Source organism: Erithacus rubecula, assembly GCF_903797595.1.
Source record: "Erithacus rubecula genome assembly, chromosome: 10".
Lineage (NCBI taxonomy): Eukaryota > Metazoa > Chordata > Aves > Passeriformes > Muscicapidae > Erithacus > Erithacus rubecula.
The window spans coordinates 25,624,455-25,637,189 of NC_136662.1; the positions used below are offsets into that span (position 1 = coordinate 25,624,455).

The following is a 12,735-nucleotide window of genomic DNA, read 5'->3' on the forward strand; positions in this document are numbered from 1 at the left end:
CTTTGCAAAGGCAGGGTCTGCTTCACAGCAAGCCACAATTACAGCCCATCTGCCCCTCTCTCTTTGCCAACTGTTTATGCTGAGGTGAATGTTTTGCATCTCTCACAAACTTAAGGTCCTCTTAAAAAAAAATATATAAATCTTACCAGTGTGATGTCCCTGGAGGCTGCTGCAGCACTCATGTGCAAACTTGGCTGTCTGACAGAACTACTGCAATCCAGGGCTCGGGCAAAAGTACCAACAGACCTGCAAGAAATTAAACACAGCATTAACTTCGTGTGCAAACCCAGCATAAATATAAACACCCAGCCAAGGCTTTCTGAGATGAGCAGATTCCATTGCCCAGTTACAAGATTACATGGCTTGGTGCTCATTCTGAGCCACAGACTATTCTCTCCAAGTGTGGTTTGTTATTGTGAACACTTTACTTGGTTAATATGACTGAAGAGGCTTAGGCATGGGAGAGAAACAGAAAGACTCAAGGGTCACCAACAGGGAGTTTTGAGCTGCTCTCTTATCTCCCAACAACCTTGAGCAGAACACAAGCAAGTTTTCTGAATGACAATAGTCTCTTCCACAATGGCAAGAGCAGTGCTGCACTGTCCAAAGGCACAGAGACAGATACCAAGATCAGACACACAAAATGCAGCAATGCAAGTGCTTTTCAAAGAGTTTCAAAAATTAGAAACATGATTTTACAACTTAACATTGTATAACATATATCATAATGCCTGCATAATACAAATTCTCAAATACTTCACAACTCAGTTTCTGCATCTGATACCACAAGCCCTATGCTCTTCATCTTATTCCTAAAGAAATTAGCTGGAGAAACCTACAACAAAAACTGGTTCTCAAAATTCCTACTGCCTGCCTGCTTGCTACACCACATGGGTGAAACACCTGTGCTCCTGCACAGTGAACTGGAGCTGAACTCCTCTAAGCAACTACTACAACAAAAACAGGCAGGTTGGGCTTTCCCCCCTCCACTCAGGTCACTTCCCCAAACTTGCTGAGAGCACAGAAAAACACACTAGTGCCAAGCAGTGCTGGAGCAGGAAAGGTAAATGTTTGAGCACTAGTTGTCATCAAACATCTAATGTTGGCCAAACTCCAAACCAGCCTCCCCCATGCAAGTGTCTGTGGCAATTCACACTTCACCCTCTTCCCAGCCTCCCAGTCACTATCTCCATCCCTGCCTCACAACTCCCCCGTGCCCAGCTTGAGCTGAACTGATCCTTTTGTGTGTGTGAACTAATTATAAACTGGAAAGCTTTGCTGATTCTGTACAGAAGCGATTCCTCTACTCATCTCTGCAGTGATTCTCCTCACAGCTTCACCTTGCAGCACCTTGCTGCAATGGCAAACCTAGTGGGCAGCACTGAACTGCCACAAAGAACCACTAAAACCAGCTCTGCCACCCAAATCCTACACATGGTGGAAACTCCCATCACAAAGCAGCTCCACAGCCACTACAAACCAACCCACGTGAAACCTGAAGAGGGGGAAGAGGAAAAAACAAAGACAGATAGATAGAACCAGGGTTATTTATAAAGGTACCACCTAAAACACAGAATTTGGAGAGTGTGACCTGTGTATTTTTTCCCTTAAATTATTCAGTCACCAATTGCTATGAGAGCCTAAAATTTAATACAGGCTTCTGTTCATAGAAATGGATACCAACAAATTAGTCCAAGAACCTTTTATATATAAAGGGAGAGTTGATCAACAAAGATTGCTTGGAGGTTAAATGAGAACAACAGTACAGATTTGCAAGGCTTTATTTTATTGTGCCTACCTCTTGGAATCCAGGCATTAGAAAGTATCCTCAGCCCATCATAAGCTATTACCAGAATTCTTAGCAAACCATTAATGGATGTTGAAGTGCCACTGGTTTTGAAAAAGGCAGTAAATGGATAGAGTAAAAAACTGCCAAGAATTTAATTCACTAAGTCTTCTGCATGCTGACCAAAGCATTCAAAAAAAACCACCAATTACAGGATCACTTTCACATGCAACTTGCTTTGCTTTCATGAAACCAAGTTGTAAATCTGAGGAGCTGATTAGTCATGTTATTCCCACAAAGGCATGTAAAACGTCTTAAAATGGAGAAGTGAATCAGAATCAACACTCATGCTAATAAAATAAAAACAAACAAACAAACAGGAGAAAGTGCTTGGAAGAGTTACATTTATTTCTTCAACAGAGAGGTGAAATGCTCTTACCGTGCTACCACCAGGAACTGGTCTATCTGCTTGTCTACTAGTGGGTTAAAGGCTTCCCAAACTTTTGTTTCAAGTTTTGACTGATCTCTTCCATCATCCTCACCTGGTTGAAAAACAAATCAGAAGTATTTAGTATGGCTCTTTTAAAATAGAAGTACTTTCTAGATTATTTTTTTTTGTCTCACAATAATGTCACTGTTAGCCCATCTCAGTCATTCTGCCTGACAGGCCACTGTGAAAATTTCACTCACTTATTTGTATGTGACAATTTTAGCTTGACAGACACAGCAACACAGCTCATCCAAACTGGGCAACCAGATTTTCACAAACTGCTGTCAGAGGATATGTCATGGGAAACAGAGTGCATCTTTCTCCAAACTAGACAGCTTCTTTTCAGTTCCTTTCCCCAGCTCCTCTGTCTTCTTCCTTTATCTTGCAGCAGTTCCAGGAAAACAAACCCTCACAGCTACTCTGAGCAGGCAAGGAGTAGCTGGTTCAAACCATCTCAGCTGCTTTCTAGGGGAGAAACCATGGCACCAGACACTCTTTGTTTTCCTGAGTCTAGACAAACCAGAACACCCTGGTAAAACACAGGAGCTACTGAGACTTTCTTCTTCTTTCTGCTTCCTTCAAAACATCTGGCAATTATCTTTCTCTGAAGCCCCATGCTGGCCCAGTGAGGGAACAGGATGCCTTTCAGATTAGTTCATCCTCACTTAGGAGACTTGCCCAGCTGTTGAATAAATACCAGTTTCATAGACAAATTAAACAAGAGTCCTGACCCATTTTTTTGCCTGTTTTAACATGATTCTAACAGTGTCAGCAGAGCTTCCAAGCAAAGACAGAAGCATCTCATTGCTTCCACATCTTGGCCCATCCAGATTGGATGTGGTCTTCCCAACCCTCTCTCTTAGGAGAAGCTTAAGGATAGACCTTTCCCTCTGCATTACACAGGGCTCAGGAAAGAACAAACAGATGCCAACACTCCTCATGCCTCTCAGTTTTTCCACCCACTTTTGGATGTGTAGGGTAGTGCAGTGACAGATCTAAAGTTAGTTACTATCTGATACATATTCTCGGTTCCTGCTACTTCTCCCTCATCCTCAGGCCAGTGTCCTCATGGTCCCATGACACAGTGGGGGCAGGCTGAAGTCTCCATCCACACTCCAGCCAGCAAATCCTTCCTCCTGACTGTTCTGCAGGTGAGAAGTCTAGGCTGGCAGCCAACACTGGGATGGGGAGAAGGCTCCAGGGAAAAGGCACCCAGCAGTAATGGGCAAATTGATGAGGGCAGACAGCATTTAATTGGCAGTAATTTGGGAGGGGCTCTTATAGGGAAGTGAGGCTTGATTAAAAACACAAAAGGCTTTACAGATGTGATGGAAATTTGTGTTTCCCATGGAAATTCTGAAATCTCTTAATAAAAAGAGTGCAAGCTCCAAGAGAGCCCATTAATTCAATTTATTTCAACAACTTTTATGATTTGGACAAATGCCCACTTAAAGACCCATTTGCAGGAGAACTAATTGCCTTCAATGGGCAACAGCCTCAACAAATCCAGCCATTGCTGCACACATGGCCTGGCAGTGGAAACCATCTCCCACACCTAGGCAGGCCTCACACAGAGAAGTAGCCACATTCAACATGAACTCTTGACAAGGTAAATAAAATACAGAAATTACCCTCTTTTAGTAAGTCTGTTATATCTGCCTGGTATCTGTTTCCAACTCGAATCTCTCCTTTATCAGCAAGCAGGGTCTTTTGTTGAGGATCATATACTAGTGAATAAAAGAAGAAATCCTAAAAATAAAACAAGAGCAAAAAGGTAAACAGTGTTATTAGCTTTTACTTTCAGCTTTGCGACCATACTACCAAGATATTACAGTTCAAGTGTGGTTTCATTACCTATATATAGATTTTAAAATTGGGTAAACAAGAAGTGAATGAACCACTTGTTTTAAAACCCCATTTAAGTGTTGCCCCTTTCTTGAACATTGCAAGTGTTAGCTCTCAACAGCAGCCTCTCAAATTGAACAAAGCTCCTCTTGCACAGGTAAGACTCAGAAGGGCCAGGAGACAATTTTTAGTCATGTCAGCTGTTTCTGAACACAAAATTGCCACATCCCATGCAATTCCCATATTCCAAACCAGGACGAGTAGATACCAGTGACCTATTCACACAGAAATACCAGCACAAACTGAAGCATAACTTCAGAGTGTTACAGCCAGACCAATGCAACCCCACAGAGGTATGAAGCCCCAAACAAGCCCTGTGGCCTTCTGCTGGGCTTGCTCCAAATCTCTCAGTGTCTCTCATGCTGCAAGGCCCAAAGCTGGACAAAAACCTACACAAGTGGTCTCACAAGGGATGAAGTGAGGGGATGAACACCTTCCCTCCAGCTGCTGGCTCCACTCCTGCTAGTACAGACCAGGATGTGCTCAGCTTCCCTTGGCACAGGCATGTGCTGCTGACCAACTTCTTGCCTGCTACCATCTAAGCTTAAACCACCACGTTCCTTTCTGCTTGTTATTAGGAGAGGGGCAGCAGATTTGGCAGCAGCAGTAATTAGCTGCAGGTGGCAATCCATTAATTTGTTGCTTTTGTTCAAATAGATGAGGAAAAAGCTAAAATAGCTGCTTGGCTTCCGCTACCTGGGTGTGTAAAATTAAAGCAAGAAGGCATTCCAGAATGAGAATGTTCTGCCAGGGCAGAGAAAGGAAACAGCCAAAATTTTTAGCTACTTAAAATTGTATACAGTTTAAGTAATTAAATTTTTCTGCATGGATAAGTATTTAGCTATAGCTATTGACCAGGTATGTTCCATCAAAGTATAGTCTGCAGTTCTGAGCAGGATTAAAGCTCTGGTAGGACAAGGAACAACAGACCTTTTGTAACCTCTGTCCCTAGGAAGGAGAACTGTCTGAACAGAAACAGGATGTGCAGTGTGCCATTTTCCACATCTCAGGTTTCTGGCTAATTTTTTTCACTCCCTTTATTTCTATGGCACTAGCAGGCATCCTGTTTAAATACACCTCATTTCATGCTCACCTCATTTTTCCCTTTCCCTATATTTGTATGTGTCAACAGCATGCAACAAAAATCAGGACAAATTCAGCATGGGTTTCAAGCCCTGCTCAGCTTTATGAAGAGGTGGCAAAGGAAAAGAGAGTCTCCCAATCTGTCATGCAAAGCCCCAGATAAAGAATTGCTATGAGTTTCCACAGTAACATGGCAAAAATTCTGGAAGAGAACTGAACTTCAACTAAAAGGGCTGTCTGTAGCTGGGTTTGGGGTCAGAGGATTTGATTGCATCCTAAGCAAATGATACTTCTGAAAGAACTTCTACTCCCACAGGCACCAGGGTCAAGTTACATCAACCTACAGGCAGAAGGCATCTTCAGAGCACATGAACACTCATTTATATTACATCTATGTAAAGAAATCTGGGTCTCCTGCTCCCTGACACACTCAAAGCTCAAGATATTGCAATATCTTGTGAATGCATCACTGTGGAAATAAATCCACAGTGTAGGAAAAGCTTTTGTCTCACAGGCTTACAGATTATAAATACAGTGTTCAGTTTGTTCCAGCTCCAAAATACCTGACTGCAAGACTAAGTATATGCAGTGCAACATCAATGCTTTGCAGGCACCTTGCCCAGCAGATATGCAGCACACTGCAGTGTAACAACACAGAAGACTATCCCATGGGCAATTTCTTTAGTCCTTCTTGTCCAGACCAAGTCATACCTTGTGGAGGGAGTTTCTACCATTATATTTGACTGTAAATGCCCTATTGCTTTCCTTTTATTGGTTATCACTACGAATTTTCTCTATGAAATCTCTATTAGTCTTGGGTTATCCATTTATGCCTTGTTCAGTTTTGTCTCAAATCAAGTTGGACAAAAGAATGCAAATCCTCTTCTCTTCTCCCCATCCAGAGCCTCCTCAAGAGAGGAGAGATGAAAGTCTGGGAGCCCAAGTGTGAATCTAACAGAGACTGCAACCCCTAGAGGTAATTCAATGCCACTGCCATCTTCCCTCACAGACATGGGATTCCTTCTTGCAGACTGAGTGGGACTGCTGAAAACATAAATACATGTCAGCTCAGTGCCAATGCAAACTAAGAAACAAACCAGATCCTCATGTACTCTAAAGCATGTGTGAACTCCTGACCACCACAACGTGATGAGAACAACTTTCCACAAGGGTTTCACAACAGTGATGTTCACAACAAAACAACATTGCTCTTCAACATCCTCTGCACTCATTTATGCTGTCAAAATGGCATATGCTGGCTTTGCAGCAGCCAAGGAAAAGAGGGGTTCTCTCATTTCATTTCAGATTCCAGAAACCACCTGACACGTTCAGAAAAAATTAACATGATCTGCCAAGAGTTAAAATTGACTTTGACTTTCTGCTTCTCTCAATTTTTAGACAGGCATATCTGCTCAGAGCTCCCCTACCCAAGCCCATGAGCTACCATAGGTAGAGCCAAGAACCAAACTCACCAAGAAACTGGAGAAAGATAACAGGCTCAGAGTGAAAGTACACCACAGAAATAATGGTTACTTCATTGCAGCTTGCAAACTTACTTTCACATAATTGATATATTTTAACTAGAGAACATATTATTTTTAGGGGGCTACCAAAAGGAAGAGATATGCCAGACATCTGCTCAGCAGGCAAATTCACACAAGCCTCTGGATATAGCCAGGCAGAGCATGAAATAGATGGTACATTCAAAACAGTTTTCTGCAGAATAGGGAAATCTAGTGCTTTTGCCATAATTGGCACTGCCCTTCTCTTGATCTCCATGGGAATTAAGGGTCTATAGAAAATTCAGGTTTTCCAGTTGCTTTTTTCTCCTCTCTTTCCTGTTACAAACCCAATTTTACCCAGCACAGTAAAAGAGTCAGTGCTGGTCCCCTTCATCATGCTTTCCAAATGTAACAAGGCAATCTTCCTGAGGAAGATGACAGAGAGGGTGGAGGAGGAGAACAGAGATAGCAGAAATGTCATTTTGCTATGCTTACTATCTCCTTAAAAATTTCTGTCTGGATGTTTAACCTGCTGCAAGGCAAACAGCCTTGGGCTGTACTGGTCATAACATTTAGAAAATCAAATACCAGATTCCCTAGAACTGCTTAGGCTTTCTTGACAGAAGCCATGTTAGAAGAAAAGCAACTACCCTGACAAATTTTGAAAGCAAAGGATGGATTAACAACAGGAGGAAAGAAGAAACAGTTCAAAACAATACCATGCAGTGTTAGGAACCCATTGGACAACAACTCTCTCTTCTTCATCTCTTTCTTTACCATCTGTCCAAGTTAGTTAGCAACCACAACAAAATGTCAGGCTAATGACAAGGAACTCTCTCATTCTGTGAAATCTCTAAGTGCCTCCTCAGTTCTAAAAATAACCCACATCACTCATCTTGCATTTTGAAAGTTCAAAAGGATGAAAAAAAAAAATTCTCTTTCTGTGCCTACATCTGCAACTGAGCATTGCACAATTAGAGGAAAGCATTTCCCTTCAGCCTCAGCACACTTACCTGGTTTTATTATCACTGTTGTTACATGTTGGGAGCGACTGACAACAAACACTACTTAAGAACTGGGTACTAAAAAACCTGCAATCATTTTGATTAACTTTTGCCTTCACACTGGCATATCCTGGGCTCTAGCTGCTTACAAGCACTGCTGAACACCACGTCCCTTGTTTGATGCTCTGCCATTTGGCAGCCTTCAGCAGAGCCGACATTTTTTGGTTTCACATTCCGAAGAGAAACTCAACTCTTTAATCCCGGTGCTTTGTTTAATATTCTCTTAAACTAAAGTATCAGATTAAAACCAATCTTATGCTTAAATAAATACTGAAGAAAGCTACAAAAGCATTTAAAAAGAAAGCCCAGTATGCTCCTTGCAAAAAATGGCCTCTTTTCTCCTCTCTTAAAGGCAAGTAATGGCCACCACCCCTACTGGTTTTAATTACAAGATTTCCTCTCTTGTATAACGTCTCAGTGTTTTCAAATGCAAATTATTTGCTTGCAGATGTGTTCAAATAATAATATCCTGAAGTTCTTTGCTAATCTCCACAGTAAATCTCTCATAGATTGTCAAACTCCAGGACTGTCTAACCCTGCCAGCAGACAAAGGTCTAGTCACAATTAAAAGTAAAGAAAAACAACTTTTAAAAAATACAACATTAAGTTTTTAAAATCACTGAGTACCTGAAAAAGTAAAACCCAATATTTATATTCTGAATGGTGTTTTAACTGTGCAAGACAACTGAGTTTCAATTGTTTGGTCTGAGATACCTTTAAAGAGACAGACTGGGTAAATTTCTTGTGATGTATCACCTGACAAGCAGTTTCTCAAGGTATTCCTTGAGTTTCAGTGGTGGCATATGAAGAACTCCAGAGAAGTATTTTGACCAGTGAATTCAAAGAACAGGGAACTAAGCTCCTCAAAAATCTGAGGCAAGATCAAGCTTAAAGCACATTACCATAAATCTGTATGATTTCAGGATAAAGCAAATCTAGGGAAGCACAGCTTGCTGGCTTGCTCCCTCCTCTGCAGTTACTGCATCTCCCAGGGCATCAGCCTCCAGGCTGGAACTCTGAGCCCTGCCACACTGATGAACAAGTTGGGTTCTCTATACAGATGTCACACAGGGATGTAAACATGAGGTCTGGCCCCCAGATCCACCAAGTTTTATGCACAATGAAAATCATACAGAGCCTAAAGCTTCCCACTGTCAATGCCCAGTACATGCAGAAACCAAAGAATTCTTTTTAGAAAACCTGAAAAATATGCACCAAACCTAAATTGTGCCAGAATAAACTTGACAATGCACAAAATGATTCCTACCTCCCGCTCCAGATACGATTTGAGGGATTCTGTCTCATTTAACAGAGTAACGCTGCATTTGCCTCTAAAAAAAGAGAAACACATCTCATGAAAAAAAAACATCTTAAATGCTCATGTGATTCATAAGATGGTATCAGTGAAGCTGTACACAGAACTTGATCTTACACTGAAGAGTACTTGAAAAATAACAATGCAGTGTGATTTTTTTAATAAAATGGAAGCAAACAGTCATTACCTAATGTGTGTGGCTGGCAGAGATTCCAGCTGTCGTGAGAGAAACAGCTCACGATGTCGTAGCTGATGCTTCTGTTTCTCTGGTAAATCAACCATCTCTGGATTTTCCATCTCTTCTTCCATTTCTCCTAGTCATAAAGAGACAAAATTGATCAAGAACAAGACAAGTATTGACTTTGAGCAAATCAGAATGACCTGCTCTGAAACCTTTCATAAATAACAAACAGTAATCAGATTAAATGCAACATTTGAGCCAATTGAACAATTACATAATTAGTACAGATCCTTGAAATGATGCCTGTGAAGAACTGTATTTATTCATCACCACCATCAAATCATCCCAGGTCACACCAAGCTGAAAGTCACACAAATCTGCTACCAACAGAGAAGTTCTGGAGAGAGAGCTGTTTTGGGGGACCATCAGTGCATTGAATTCATTGGGTAGAAGCTGACACGTGATGAGTGAGGCAAAGTGAAGGTTTTCCTCTTTGCCAGGCATCAGTTGTCCTGAAAGAGGAGTAGGGTTTAGGATATCATTCAGTCCCATCCCAGCTTTAACAGCTTGTGCAGGAAATGCCCACTGGAAAGGGAAGTTTATTTAATCAGTGTTATTTTGTACTCTCCTCATCCCAACACTGCCACAAAATTAACTGGAATGTAACCAAGTGCCTGAGGCCATTCCTGCCACCCTCCTTACCCAACCCCACACCACACACATCCAACTGCAACACTCCTGCATTGCAGCAGTCAGGATCCACCATCTCTGCCCTGGAGCTATCCAATCTCCATCCAACCAGTTCTCAAACACACACCAAAGTAAATAACGTGAAATCCCACCCACACTGACATGCAACTGATCCCAAACATCTCCAAGCATCCTCCTTTCAAGAAATAAATGTTGTGTTTGTTAATAAGTATCCTGCCAGTTATGCCAGTTAAAGCTGTGAAGTGCAAAATACTCAAAGAAAAACTCAGAAGATCCTCCATGAAGAATGGTTGAGAAAGAAGAGATCAGACTTTTCCCTTCTCTAAGAAATTAATGCAGTTATACTTGTATTTTGCAAAACCACAGGCAAAGTTTCCCAGCCTGTAGTAGAATGAGCTGTAAAGCCTCATGCATGAATTGTAAAACTCTAATTTTACAGCAGCATTACTCTCAAAGAGCAGACTTATGCCTGCAGCTTAATTCAACAGTTGTTGCCAAAAAACATTTCTAGTGTGAAACACATACAGGCACAGCTATGATTTATATACCCTTAAGATTAGTTAACTAAAATCCCCATAGTTATCCCAAAAATAAAGCAGACAGAAAGATCTCCATTTTATAAAACACTAAAATTGCATTTAGTTTTAAATGGGCCACCATTACACTAAAGGTGGTGACAAAAAAATTACATACCCTTCAGGTTGCTCACAATTTATCACTGTTTTACTGCCCTGAAAAAAAGACCTGCAGTTTATTTACCAGTCAGGTAGGCTGCTCCAGCAAGGAAGGAAAAAAAGAGCAGCATAATTAAACCAGACTTCAACATACAATAGCTTCTACACCACATGAGCTGTTAACCATACAGCAACATGTACTTAAGGTTTTGATATTTTCCTGGGAACTAGAACACCAAATTTACATTTGTTGCACATTTTCAATGGGTCTGCCATTTATTTACTCTAGTGGATTCTGTTTTAGTTGAAAATTATTATTGTGACTGCTATCCTACACTGTAAATATGCCAGCTGCAATCCAGGAACAATCCACCAAGTTCATGTGCTCACGTGCCTGAAAAACTGAAGGATGCACAAAGGAAAAGGGAATTCACAGCAGCTTTTGGAAATAACAGTGCTGCACTGTAATGCAGGGAAAATACTACAAGGAGCAACCTAAAATACTTAGTGTCTTCAATATATTTGACAGCCTACAGCTTTTAGAAATTACATCTTTCTGAAAAGTATGTCAACCCCTTTGTGCCAATGGAATCTACAGGCAAAATGAAAGCACCCAGCACAACCAAACTAACCCCAGGGACTGCAACCCCTCAGGTAGGTTCACTTCCAAGTAGGATGTTATTTATATGTCCTGTTTTTGGAATAAAATACAAAAGGTGGAGAGTGTATGTGTTCTTATGGCAGCTCTGCTATGAACAGCCTCTCAAAAAGCAAATAGCACAATACACTTCTTCCTAGAAACAGACAGGTAACAAACAACTCCCTCACACACAGCAGTAAAACTGTCACAGCACCCCCAGAGGTAGGAACATTCCAAGAAATAACAAACAAACAGATCTATGTGAGCATTGTCCCTCCTTTTTCACAGCTATGATTTAGCACTGGAAAAAATAGAAAACTAGGCCTGACCAATGCATTGGGAAGCAAGGGATGGGAGAGAGAAGGACTGGATTTGAGACAGGAACCTCTCCAACAAGAATGGTGGCCTTAGAGAAAAAATGGCAGTAGTTTTAAAAAAAAGGAGAAACATGTATTTATAAAACATCCAAGAAATCTTTTCAGAAAGATTTGCCTGCATTTTTTACAGTACTGTGGAATAAGTGGTATGGGAATACAGGAGGTGCAGTACATTGGGACTCCAGTGCTCTCATAAAGCCTTACTTCAAAATTAATCTTTCTGCTTGATAGATGTGCCTGTGCAGATCTGAAACTAAACACTTAATCTTAATGCAAACAGTAATATATCAGCTATGCAGCAGTAGCCAGTGGAATGCTGCAAGGAGTGCATTAGATTAAGTATTATTTGATATTTAATGGCAGAATCATTAATAGCACATTAACAAAGCTTGAAGATGACTTATATTGGGAACAAGAGATAGGCAGATTAGGCACAAACAGCAAGACTTGTGTGAAAGCTAACATATATGGGGAAAATAATTAGAAAGAGTAAACTTTGAGTTGGCAGGAGAAGCCCAAGAGGCAGTAATTGTAATTTAAAATGACTGGGTGTGTGAGATGTGAAATTAAACATCAATATTTGCTAGACACAAGAAAGAATAGCAATTTGCTATAGATCAGATTGGGCTCTCCAGAGCATCAAAAGCAGAAAGCAGCAGCCCTTTCTCTGCATTATGGGTGTCATACAAGCAGCTACATGACAGAACTCAGAAATTCTGAAGGTAATTCTGAAGGCATGAAGGTAAACAAGACACAGAAATCAGCTTTAGAGAGCACCCAATGTTCACCAGCTTGGGAAACAGTCTGCAGTACAGAGGAATTAGTTAACATGGTTATAACTAACAAACTAATCTAAAGAATAATGAGTGAGGCCAAATCATTGGGAAAACCAGTGCTACTGACCTGCACAACAGCTCCTTCAGCAGCAAAGGAAACTGCAACTCTTTAACAGCTTAACTAAGGACCTTGGAGGAACATTCTACAAATGATGCATTTGATTAAATTAA

General features: G+C 41.0%; 1 protein-coding gene across 3 annotated transcripts in view; it reads right to left on the bottom strand.

Moving 5' to 3' along the window:
• Positions 1-12,735, bottom strand: part of MTA1 (metastasis associated 1) — a 73,843-nt gene that overhangs the window by 41,251 nt on the left and 19,857 nt on the right. For all 3 annotated transcript variants that reach the window (XR_013775320.1, XM_079314155.1, XM_079314154.1), the window contains exons 4-8: positions 9,333-9,459; positions 9,098-9,161; positions 3,908-4,025; positions 2,226-2,328; positions 147-246 (exon numbers count right to left, since the gene is read on the bottom strand). Coding sequence is in view for 2 of the 3 variants with exons in the window: in XM_079314155.1 (XP_079170281.1) it covers positions 147-246; positions 2,226-2,328; positions 3,908-4,025; positions 9,098-9,161; positions 9,333-9,459 (512 nt within the window). In the remaining variant the exon portion in view is untranslated. The remainder of the gene's footprint in view (positions 1-146; positions 247-2,225; positions 2,329-3,907; positions 4,026-9,097; positions 9,162-9,332; positions 9,460-12,735) is intronic.